Source organism: Microcebus murinus, chromosome 26 (assembly GCF_040939455.1).
Source record: "Microcebus murinus isolate Inina chromosome 26, M.murinus_Inina_mat1.0, whole genome shotgun sequence".
In the NCBI taxonomy this organism is placed as follows: domain Eukaryota; kingdom Metazoa; phylum Chordata; class Mammalia; order Primates; family Cheirogaleidae; genus Microcebus; species Microcebus murinus.
This window is the reverse complement of record NC_134129.1, coordinates 4,651,671-4,664,414: the sequence shown is the minus strand read 5'-3', so window position 1 is coordinate 4,664,414 and position 12,744 is coordinate 4,651,671. Positions and strand designations below refer to the sequence as shown.

At 36.0% G+C, this 12,744-nt stretch overlaps 1 protein-coding gene across 1 annotated transcript; it reads right to left on the bottom strand.

The window, feature by feature from the left end:
• Positions 1-1,035: 1,035 nt before the first annotated feature.
• Positions 1,036-11,805, bottom strand: JCHAIN (joining chain of multimeric IgA and IgM). Its single transcript, XM_012785934.2, has 4 exons — positions 11,657-11,805; positions 7,548-7,680; positions 2,692-2,772; positions 1,036-2,022 (listed from the first exon to the last, which is right to left on the bottom strand). The coding sequence occupies exons 1-4, from the start codon at positions 11,718-11,720 to the stop codon at positions 1,812-1,814; spliced, it is 489 nt and encodes a 162-aa protein (XP_012641388.1). The 5' UTR covers positions 11,721-11,805; the 3' UTR covers positions 1,036-1,811.
• Between the last annotated feature and the right edge of the window lie 939 nt (positions 11,806-12,744).

Genomic DNA, 12,744 nt, shown 5'->3' with positions numbered 1-12,744 from the left:
CAGGAACTGACCTGTCTCAGTATCTCTGTCACATTCAATAATCATTGGTTGGAGCAGCTCATAGAAAGTGTGACCCTCCACAAGCACAGTGATGGATCTTAGAGCCATAGGTCAATTATACTCCTTGCAGAGAGAACCAAGAGGCTCATTTCATGGCCACGTCTACACTGATTCCTTAGTGTACCCCTGCTAAAGGTTCCACTAATACCAGCAAATGTGTAAGACTTACAAGAAGGCTTTAATCTTTCTTCAGTCACTCTCATTTAAAGAGGTGCCAGCTATTCCATATTTCCATTGAATGAGTTCGTATTTATAAAGCATTTAGATTGGTCCTAGCACATAGTAAGTGCTAAAGTGTTAACACATTGACTGCCACACTGGAAAAAATTTGTTTTCCTTGGGACCATGGTGTTTTATTATGAAAATAGAAATATAACTACAAAAACAAAATGATCCTTTTTAATTTAATGAAAAGGTTGTTATTTTTATTGTTTTCTGTGCTTGAGTTATATGCACCTTGAAAAATAGTTCTCGCAGCTCCCAAGGAGTACTTTAGTACATCAAAACTACAATTCCTACCAAAGTGCCAGAATGTCCCACGATACCCCTAAAGAAGCAATGAGTAATAAGTGGGAGTTATCAAAAATGACTGTTGACTTTTTTTTATAAAAAAGGAAACAATGCCTTTTCAAGAAACTGACTTTTACTAATCAAACTCCCACTATTTTAAACCCAGAGTGAGCATCTACTTTCCATAGTACCTTTTGATATGTGTTAGCTGGCCTTGGCTTCCTGCCATAAAGAAGTTTTGTGTGCCATGATCGACACTGTGTTTATCAAGAGGAACTTCGCCCTTTTATCTAATTTTAGGTGTAAAATGACAAAGCCACCTCCAATATGTACATGTATAATTCCGTGATTAACACATCATTACATCGTACTTACAAACTGTTCATCAATAACAAGTTATATTTAACATACAAGAAAGTTAACATGAGCAAACTTTTTCCCAATAAATTATTTCACACAGGTATATGCTTATGAATCTATTTAATTGTTCAAACTGTGCTAGAGAGTACATATTTTGGAATACATATTTCATTACATTCAGTTACAATATAGATGGTTTCCGATGGAAATTTCTTATTCTAACTTGGTTATCAAAAAAAGAAAAATCTGTGTCATCTGCTTCCAAGTCTGTGTGTTATGTCAAAATATATTTTTCAATTAAGCATTTGATAATTCAGCTAATGGTACCATATATATATTAGAGATCTCATTTTAAATTATTTTTATAAATAGTTCTAAAACATCTTTTCCAATTATTTTTCTAATGAAGATATATAATTGAAATATGTTTACACATATATACTTTCTCTACACAGTGAAACATTTTACAAAGAGAATAGTATAGAAAATGCAAAAGCTCCGGTTCTCCAAGACAAAAGCCAAAAAAAGGTAACATTTTCTTATGCCTCCTGATTTTTACGCTTTGAGTTTTATTTTTCTCCCCTTGTCTATTTTTTTTTTAATGCCAGAAGCTGTGTTCTTAAGGAAGTATACCTCTTCAGGCAAACATGATAAATGACAAATTTTAAAGTTTAGAGTGTGAACATACATGATTGAGTAGTAATTTTCTAATAAAGATAACAATGTTATCATTTAAATTATTTGGGGGAGAAAGTTAGTTTTATGGCATCCAAAAAAAAAAAATTTCTAGTTTCAAGTTCACTGGTTGTAAATATATTAACTTCTGGATCAAAATGGAGAGCCCTTAAGAGGAAGAGTTGTGCAGTCAGCAGCGATCTGAGCTAGTCGGGATAGCAGGAGTCCGGGGTCAAGGCCGTTTCCACCATCCTGGTCACTCCACCGTAGGTGAATGGGAGCATAGCCGTGTAGCACTTGTTTCTGTTGTAAGTGTAGCAGGTCTCTGTGGCGCTGTCTTCTTCACAGATGTTGCTCTGGGTGGCAGTAACTATCTGATTTTCCAGTTCCACTTCTACAGGATCACATTTTTTACAGCTGAAAAACAAATACACACATTAGACCATCCCCATCAAAAGCTGTCTCAAAATCTGCGTGACTACACATTACTACCCCAAATCAATTAGTTCTCGCAGCTCTGACCTGACAACTAACAAAGGATGACTCCTTCCAGACCTAAACAGCTCTACAAAAGGTTGAGATTTTCAACCTTTAATACAGAAAAATTAGTTGAAAGTAAGCGACATAATTAGTCCTATGATTGTTTTGTCTACACCATATAGCAATTTCTATTGTGTTCGACTTATTCTCAACTGTATACTTGTTTAAACAAGTTATTCATAGTGACAAGAGAGGAAGGAATTTTTTTTAAAGAAGTGATATCGGATTATATCATTTTCAGAGAAACACCTGCATGTTTATAAGATGAAATCCACTCTTTGAACTATTTAAGATAATTTGGTTTTTCTTCTATGAATGGCAATAATTTCTTTGGAATAAATTTATAGCTAATTTGTATCTGTGACAAAGTTTTTGTGAATTTATGATACCTAATAAGTAACATAGGAATTAACGTATTCAAAGGTTCAGATTATATTTGTAAATATTTATACCCCAACATATTTTCCAAAACATTCTTACTAACACATTTAATTAAAAGTTATTAACTTCCACATCTGTATTAGTATGAGGGAAAATTTCTCTTACAGGTCAGACAAATGGTACTCAAATTTGGTTCTCAGTGGTGAGGTGGGATCAGAGATATTCTCCCTGCTGTTCAGAGGAACGCTAAAAGAAAGAAAGAAAACAGTAAAATAATGAAACACAGATTATCACTTGTTCTTGGTAATAGCTATATTGTTGGAACAGTACTTACTGTTTCATTAGAACAGTATGAAATAAAACAATAAAAAAAATAACGGTACATATCATTACATTGAGCATTCTATATACACTCTATAGGAATACTATTACTCAGATTTTTATGGTGATTTGCTATATTTTAAATACTCCTCATTCAATATAAACCTCATAGCAACTCTTCTGTCAATTATCTTTGCTTACTTGGCAAATTCCTATTTTTCCTTTAAAAATCAACTCACATTTTACTTCTGCGATGACCACTTTGATCCCATCCCCACCCCTCAATGAACTTCTTTCTCTGTAGTCTCATTAATGCTCAAATACATTTATTATAACAAAAGCCATGTCATAGTTGCTTCTATAAAGAGTGGTTGCTGCCCCAGGTTATATAAATTCCTTAAGGCAAAAACATTTATGTATTCCCAGTGCCTAGCTAGATGTGTGGCATATAGAATATGTTCAATATTTGTCAAATGAACAGACAGCTATGATTATCCACAGTTTAGAGCTGAGGAAATGACAAATCAGAGAGGTCAGTGAACTACCCAAGTTCACACAACAACTAAGAAGCAAAGCTGGAAGTTTTTCATGGTGACGTCCCATGAAAAATTAGATGATTAACAACTAGTTCTGGTGATTTCATTAACTTTTACATTTTTTCCATCTATGTCAGCACCCCTCCTCATATGCACCCCTCCCTACCAAAAGAAACAAAGAAAAACTCATGTTTCCTAAATCAGTGTTTACCAACACCATCCACATACGCATCCAAGCCAAAACCTGGAGAGATCATCCCTGAATCCTCACCCCAACGTGGCCTATATCTAATCAATCTCACAGTGCAGCCGATTCTAATTCTTTACGTGCGTGAAATCCATCCACTTGTCTCTCTCCTCATTATTCTGCCTTAATTCAGGACACCATCGATCCTTTCCTAGATTGTAGCAATACCTTCCTTTTGTCTTGACCCCTCCAATGTGTTAACTACATTATTGCCAAAGTAGCCTTTCTTTTTTGTTGTTGTTGAGACAGAGTCTCACTCTGTTGCCCAGGCTAGCGTCAGCCTAGCTCACAGCAACCTCAAACTCCTGGGCTCAAGCAATCCTGCCTCAGCCTCCTGAGGAGCTGGGACTATAGGCATGCGCCACCATGCCCGGCTAATTTTTTCTATATATTTTTAGCTGGCCAATTAATTTCTTCCTATTTTTAGTGGAGACGGGGTCTCACTCTTGCTCAGGCTGGTTTCGAACTCCTGACGTTGAGCGATCCCCCACCCTGGCCTCCCAGAGTGCTAGGATTACAGGCGTGAGTCACCACGCCTGGCCCCAAAGTAGCCTTTCTAAAATGCAAGTCCTTCAGATCTCGCAAATTTAAGTAAAAAAAAAAAAAAAAAGAAAAGAAAAAAAAAATAAAATAAAATAAAATGCAAGTCCTGGTGTCCTTCTCTGCTTAAAACCAACAGTGTCACCCCACAGATAACACGGTACCTTTAAAATGGCATAGAAAGCCTTTCTTATATACCCCTCACTCTCCAGCCTCATCCCTCACCGTGCTACCTTCTCCCTGATAGGTACCAGCTGTAAACAACTGCTGACAATGTCCCAAACGTCCCTTGCCTTTCCTATTCCCAGATTGTAACAGTAACAAAGACGGGGTTCTAACATATACTAAGGGTTCTAACATATACTAAGTACTTACAGTGTGCCTGGTGGGACGCCAAGCATGTTACATGATGATATCATACAATCCTCCCAGCAACCCTGTTTTCTTTTCCTGGAATGACCTGCCCCACCTATTAACACTGTCACTTCCCGCACAGTTGCCCAGTTAAGTCCTGTTTGGCCAACAGCCATCGTCCATTCCACCACTTCCTCAAAACACCCTTTCCTGCTTCCCACTGCCGCCCTTGTGCTCCACCTGAAGAATGGACTGGTCGTCCTTCCTAAGTGTCCCTGTAACATCCTATGCCTATTCCTGTCCCAGTATTTACGATGCAGTATGGTAATTGCCTTTTTGATCATTTGAAGTTCCTTATTAGACTGTTAATGCTTCGATGGCGTGGACTGTGTTTTATATAAATTGTTTGTATGCCTAGCACCAACCCTCAATATTTGGCATTCGCTAAATAGATACTTGTTGGATGGATGAATGAATGCATCTATTCTTTATCAGATTGCAAAGGTTCTAGCAATATCAGAAAAGGCTTTAAATAATAAGACAAGGAATAAACATTTCTGAGGGTGTTCTGTGAGCCAGCCAATTTATATAATTATAAATTATTATATTGAATCCTCACAACCCTATAAAGTATATGTGTATATATTTATGCATACACAATTATCCCTTTTCTAAAGTTTAGGAAACAGGCTCAAATTAGCTAAACAACTTGCCCAAAGTCACATCACTTTAGTAAGTGACGGAATTGGGAATGATGCCATAATGACACAGTACTGAGAATGCACTTCCAGAAGTAAGATCAGGGAAGATCAAAATATACAGTAGGCAAAGTAGCATGAAGTAAATGAATTATCTGATTTGAGTAAACGATACAATATAATATAAAAAGAATCGTTCCATAAAATAAAAACAGGAGTTACAGAATCATGGAGGGCCATTCAAAAAAATCTCCTCCTGGAGATTTAAACGTAAGAAGCTCTTCTTCGCCGTGGTTTAGGTGCCAGTGCCCTGGGTGGCATCCTTTCAACTACCTGTTTCTCCAATTGTTCTACCCCTAACAGGGAGCAGGGGCAGGATCTGAGTGGTCAAAGAAAACCTCCTAGGGCCGGGCGCCATGGCTCACGCCTGTAATCCTAGCACTCTGGGAGGCCAAAGCAGGCAGATTGCTTGAGGTCAGGAGTTCGAAACCAGCCATAGCAAGAGGGAGACCCCGTTAGCCAGGCATGGTGGCGCATGCCTGTAGTCCCAGCTACTCTGGAGGCTGAGGCAGGAGGATTGTTTGAGCCCAGGAGTCTGAGGTTGCTGTGAGCTAGGCTGATGCCACGGCACTCACTCTAGCGTGGGCAACAAAGCGAGACTCTGTCTCAAAAAAAAAAAAAGAAAAAAGAAAACCTGCTAGAATAAGTGATGAGTAAACTAAGACATGCAGATTAAGGAGTTAAGGAGGCTGAGGGGGTGGGAGAGAGCTCTTCACACGAGGAGCTAACAGGTGTAAAAGCGGAAGGGGAAGAGAGTACTGTGAATGGGAGGAAATAAAGACACGACAGAATTGCCGGATTTCTAAATATAAAGTAAAAGAAAAGTGGCAATGGATGATCTTGAGAGTTACGCTAAGCTTTGTAGGTTAGGGCAAGGCGTTTGTAATACATTCTGAGAACACTGTTGGGGAAACCACCAAAAAGGTTTTAAGCAGAATAGTGATGGCTCACAGGCACGTAGATTAAGTGAATAGATAATAGCAAAATTTTTAAATATGTGCCAGAAAATATATAAGTTGTAAAAGGAATAAATATTCTCAATTTATTTTTATGATAACCCTATGAGGTAGGCATGATTTTTTCCCCTATTTAGAGATAGGAAATTTAGGCCAGGTGTGATGGCTCAAGCCTGTCATCCTAGCACTCTGGGAGGCTGAGGCAGAAGGATCGCTCAAGATCAGGAGTTCGAGACCAGCCTGAGCAAGAGCAAGACCTTGTCTCTACTATAAATAGAAAGAAATTAGGAAAACAACTAAAAATAGAAAAAATTAGCCAGGCATGGTGGCGCATGCCTGTAGTCCCAGCTACTCGGGAGGCTGAGGCAGGAAGATTGCTTGAGCCCAGGAATTTGAGGTTGCTGTGAGCTAGGCTGACGCCACAGCACTCTAGCCTGGACAACAGAGCGAGACTCTATCTCAAAAATAATTAAAAAAAAAAAAAAAAAGATAGGAAATTTGAAGTTTAAGATGGATAAGTAACTTGCATATAAGAACACACAGTTATTAACAGACCAAGCCAGAACTTAAAACAAAATTCTTAAACACATTATACTTTTCCCATTGAATGAATGGTATTAAATGCTATGTTCTCTTTCTATAAGAGGTATTTGATTGGGGGACAACTATTAAGGTAAGAGTGGTTCAAAAGGAAAACTTATTACTGATTAGATCAAATAGTAATCTCATTTCACAAATAGTATTAGCATTCTTGCTATTGAATGGGAGCTATTCAATACATAGCATATAACTCTGGACTATATGTGAAATGAAATGAATATCTGAAGTCCAACCTACAAGTGAAAATGAAATCAAACTAGTCAATTTGATCAGTCTGCCCAATCTTTATACGGATATTTGAGTACTGTAAAATACCCAGTAGTCCATATATGGTACAAAGTAAGGTTTTTAGTGTTATCTTAAGTTTCAGTTTAAACTGATCAAAGGCAACTGAAAGTTCTGATTCATATTGAAATAACTCCCTGCAAACAGGGTATGTTGATGACTATATTGGTGCCTTCAGTTATAATTTGGTCTACCCAACTGGTTTTAGATTGCCTGGAATCCTCTATTCTTGCCCGCAACTTCTGCAAAATTGCCTCAAGCTCATTAACAAGATTGAACCTCATGTAAGGTTCAACGTCATGTAACCTCATGCTACACATCAAAAGGGGCAGTAAAGATATAGGTATTACATTCAAAAAATGATAAATATCAGAAAGCATCTCTGCTTACAACAGGAACAAAGGACATACGGAATGCCACATACACAATTCGGATGTTTCTTTCCACAATGTCCTCGTTAGGGTCTTCAGCAGACCGGATGATCCTGGAAGTAATCCGGGCACACTTGCATTTGTTGTCAACAAGAACAATCCTTTCATCTTCATCTTCATCTTGGGCTGGAAAGGCAAAACATAGTAAGAAGAAAGGAAAACAGAAGTCAATTTATATATTTCGTATTGGTTAATTTATCTTTCTTGCCTCCAGAAAAATAAAGTTGTATGGTCAATCTGTTTCAGCTTTCTCCATTTGTTCTAAGCGGAATCTCACATCATAGTGAAGGAAATCCAAATGTATTCTAGAAGGAATTTTCTCTTTTTTCTCTGAACTAGCCTTTGGAAACTTGGGCTGAAAGAATTCTGATTTTCATCTGATGCGCCTAATAGAGGCACAGCTGTCTGAATGATCCAGCCTTGTAAAAGTCAATGGCAAATGCCAAAGTGTGACAGAAAACAAAAATCTACATTGGATTTCTCCCAGACCAAAGTAATTCATTCAAAAATGTACAAAAAATAGCATTAGCCTGTATAAACCCGACTTGAAATGGTACATCTTCCTAATCTCTCATTTGAACTTAAAAAAACTTTTTTTGCATAAACTGCATTGGAGTTAAGAACAGGCATGTTGTCCCCCTATATAACCTTATTTTTATAAGACTTTTAAATATTCTCCACCACAACGTTTCTAGACTAATAATTCTTTTTCACAATAACCACCAGATTATCATGGTGCAATGAATGATTCGATCAAATAAAATAATAAGGGCTATATGTATTAATATTTCTTATTGGAATTATTTTTAAAGACAGAGTATATATAGATGTAAAGTGCTATACATTTTCAAAAACAATTTAAAAAACATTGTGAGGTAAGAACACAATTGAATATAATATGCCTGTATACAGAAAAAAATGAATAAATTAATTAGTACACAGACAACCATTAAAACCTTAATTTTGAGCGCCAACATTCATAGTCTAATCTGAATATTAGAGGTCTGCTAAGTGTTGCAAAGAATAAACAGAAAATTTCTTATTATCTGGACTTGTATCAGTTAATAGATTTTAAAGAGTTAATAATAGCTCTACTTAATAGTGCTAATTAAGATAATAATAATGATGTTAAATATCTTTTTTATCCCTATAATTTTAGCTAAGTGACCTTTAAAAATTCCTCCAATGAAGCCTCAATTACAAAAACAAAGATTTATCACATGATTTCAAGTTATAAAAGTTAATGATGAGAATAGATATAATTGTAACTGGAAGTCTAATTATTCCTGAGATGATTCCCAGAAGCAGGGGGACCTAATTGCAATATTTCAGTCTTGATGATAACTGCCATTACAAAAGCATTTTGAGACCATTGTTATTGTACTTAGAATTGTTTGAAGTACCTTATAATGCATTATTATGCCATTATTCATTAGTCCTTAATAAATCTTCACAAGTCTGTATGGTATTGAAGAAGAAACATTATGGAGTCAATTCAAGATAAGGATATAATTCCTATTAACGTTCTGAAAAGAGTAAAATGACTTAAATGGTGTCCTCTTCTTTACTTCTGTACCTTAAATGTTTTTCTCAGTGAAATATAAATGAGCACGTAACGCCTGACCAAAAATATAGATTCAGAGTCAAGTGAAAGACTTGACTAAGTCTTAAAAAGAAAATATCTATATTCTATTATGGCATATAATTTATCCTTGCCAGAAACCTGGGAAGAGACTATCATTACTGTTAATATTTTAAAAATATTAGGCAGCCTAATATATCTACCAGAAAATATACTAATATTCTCAGTTCATCAAGACTTAGATTCTAACATTCTTTCTCACTGATAGGTAATAGTTTTTCTTAACAAACCTATTAATAGAATCTGTGCTTTACTTTATTCCAAGAGCACCTCAGACATAGTAGGTACTCAATAAATATTTGTTAAATTTTCACGCCTGTAATCCTAGCACTCTGGGAGGCCAAGATGGGTGGATCATTTCAGCTCAGGAGTTCGAGACCAGCCTGAGCAAAAGTGAGACCCTATCTCTACTAAATATAGAAAGAAATTAATTGGCCAACTAAAATATATATATATATATATATGTATGTATATATATATATATATATATAAATTAGCTGGGCATGGTGGCTCATGCCTGTAGTCCCAGCTACTCAGGAGACTGAGGCAGGAGGATTGCTTGAGCCCAGGAGTTGGAGGTTGCTGTGAGCTAGGCTGATGCCATGGCACTCTAGCCCAGGCAACAGTGAGACTCTGTCTCAAAAAAAAAAAAAAAAAATTGTTAAATTTAATTTAATTCAGTTCAAGCAAATAAGAAAATAGCCTGGGCGCAGTGGCTGGCGCCTGTAATCCTAGCACTCTGGGAGGCCAAGGTGGGAGGATTGCTCAAGGTCAGGAATTTAAAACCAGCCTGAGCAAGAGCGAGACCCCCGTCTCTACTAAAAGTAGAAATAAATTAATTGGACAACCAAAAATATATAGAAAAAAAATAGCCAGCATACAGGCATGGTGGCGCATGCCTGTAGTCCCAGCTACTCGGGAGGCTGAGGCAGGAGGATCGCTTGAGCCCAGGAGTTTGAGGTTGCTGTGAGCTAGGCTGACACCATGGCACTGTAGCCGGGGCAACACAGTGAGACTCTGTCTCAAAAAAATAAAAGAAAGAAAATAGACTTAACAATGCATGCCAGATATGACCATAATGAATTTACTAAAAGGCCCTTATGCAAGCTGAATAGGATAGTTAGGAATGTGGGCTATAGACTCAGATTGCCTGAGTTCTACTTACTATTTGCTTGCTGTGTGAACTTGGGTGAGTCATTTCACCTATCTGAGTCTCCAGTGGCTCAACTATATGTCAGCAATAATAACAGTACCTATCCTCATGTAGCTATTGTGAGAATTAGATGAAATACTATATGTAAAGCAATTAGCATAATGCATAGAACATAGTATTCAATAAGTGGTAGCTATTTTATATACAGACAGTCTCAGACTTATGAAGGTTCTACTTAGGATTTTTAAGCTTTAGGATGATACAAAAGCAATATGTATTCAGTACACTCTCAACTTAATGACATAGTTAACTCTCAATACATCCACAGTAAATTGAAAATATCACACTTTCAATTTACAATAGGTTTATAGGGACATCACCCCATAGTAAGTTGATGAGCATCTGTAAAACTATATATGTTTTTATATATAAATATGTTTATAGGTATACAAACATGTTTATAAACATATTTATAGATGTATACATACATATATTGTACATGTTTTATACTATTTTATATTTTAAATACTATTAGTTATTTTAATGCTAATTGTATAAATGACTATTCTTAACTAATTACTTAAAAACTAATATTAATTAATAATTATTAACTATTCTTCATGCTGTGTCTTGAAATAAGAACCAAAGGCTCAGTAAGTGTTAGAAACAACTAATCCAGCCAAACTATTCATGTGCCCTTCTAGAGGAAAATTATTTAATACTATACCTGAAATGCCTATGTCTGAAATGTATACCATTTTCTACAGTTGTTTGAAAGATCAATAAACAAAATAACAGATGTTCAGCTATCAAGTTATAGGCAATCTATGTAACATTAAACCTTATTAAAGGGTCATAATAAATCTGTGGGCTGAGAACTAGGAAAATTGTTAAAACTAATACCAGTCTCTCCGGGAAAATAAAATCCTGGTGTATTCTATATTGCATTTACAGTAATTATTACTTCCCTTTTCCAGGATATTAATTTAAGAGACTCAAGGGAGGATTACTGATTTTTAAAATCCACTGTGGACTATAAGTAGAACTATCCATAGTTACCCACAAATATCTATTTTCTTATTCTCTACATTGTAATAGGCACACAACTAATAGAAGAGAAAAAAGAATAAAAAGAATCACAAGTCTTGTCTGTGTACAGATCACTGCCACATAAAGATTAAAGCATGTTAGAAAAAAGTGGCTGGCTAGCCGGCCAACCAAAGCATAAAACAAATATTTACCTCTGAAAAACAGATCTGTGCTATGTTTTTCATTTTATCTGGATTCATTTCCTAAATACCACATACCTGTCACAAGAACAGCCTTAACAAAAATGGCCAGGAGTCCCCACAAAAGTAAGTGTCTCTTCATCTTGACTTCTTTTGCAAAACTGGAGCAAAGAAGGCAGGGTTCAGGTGTGGGATCTATAAGGAGTGTGCAAATGATGGCGCTTCTGCTTTCTTAAAATAACGCTCCAGGCAACTAACAAACTAAAAACAATCACAAGTGCGGTTGAAGGGTGAAGTTTAAATGCTGCACTGGAAAGAAATGTGTGATTCACATTTAAGTATTTTCTTCCAAAGAATACCCAAAAAGCTGTGATTTGATGTAATCATTTTATCTTGCATTTATGCTATATAAATGTGTAAACCAGAAGACTAATAATAATTTCAAGGCAGGAGTCTATTAAGGATGTTTAAATAGGGGTTCTCAACTTTATTACCTAGATACATTCATATTAGTCTTCAAATCAAATATTTGACATTTGTTATTCCTGAAACAATAAATTAATGGAAGAGAGGGAGACAAGGAAGGGAAGGAAAAAGAGAGGAAAGCTCTTTAAGGTCTCAAAGAAATAAAAGCCCTTTAAGGTCCCAGTTATATCTTATGTCAATTTTTTTCTACTAGTGCTTAATTAACCAAGCTACCAGATTTAAATACATATGTATATATTCTGATTACTTTCAGGTATTTTATAAGCTCCAATATGGGATTGGAATTAGAAACTGGTAGATACTAGATGCATCAGTTGCCAAGCTTTACTTTGAAAGCATTAAGGTAAATTTTGTGCCTGCTCATCTAGTAACACCTTTTCAGAATTGTAAACTTGTGAGATGATCTTTATTTGAGATGCCTCAACAGAAAACCGAATCAATGCAATATTTTGTGTAAAATTTTTTCATTTAATTAGTGTCAAATTTAAGAACACACCTGACCTTTTGGACAGAGCACCCCTGACCTCCACCCCAACATGCTAGAATTTCCTGTCCCTAAGGCAGGGTCGGTTCCAAGAATATGTTGGTTACATTTATATCTAATAGCATCACATCTGTGTTACTTTTGGTTCTCAGCTCTAATTTTTTTTTTTTTTTTTTTTTTTTGAGACAGAGTCTCA

Excerpts from the sequence above, each read along its gene's own strand:
- JCHAIN (XM_012785934.2), bottom strand. The coding sequence starts at position 11,720 with ATGAAGAGACACTTACTTTTGTGGGGACTCCTGGCCATTTTTGTTAAG. Across the intron at positions 7,681-11,656 it reads TAAGGCTGTTCTTGTGACAG|CCCAAGATGAAGATGAAGAT; the intron begins GTATGTGGTATT and ends TTGCCTTTCCAG. Across the intron at positions 2,773-7,547 it reads GAAAGAAACATCCGAATTGT|CGTTCCTCTGAACAGCAGGG; the intron begins GTATGTGGCATT and ends TCTTTCTTTTAG.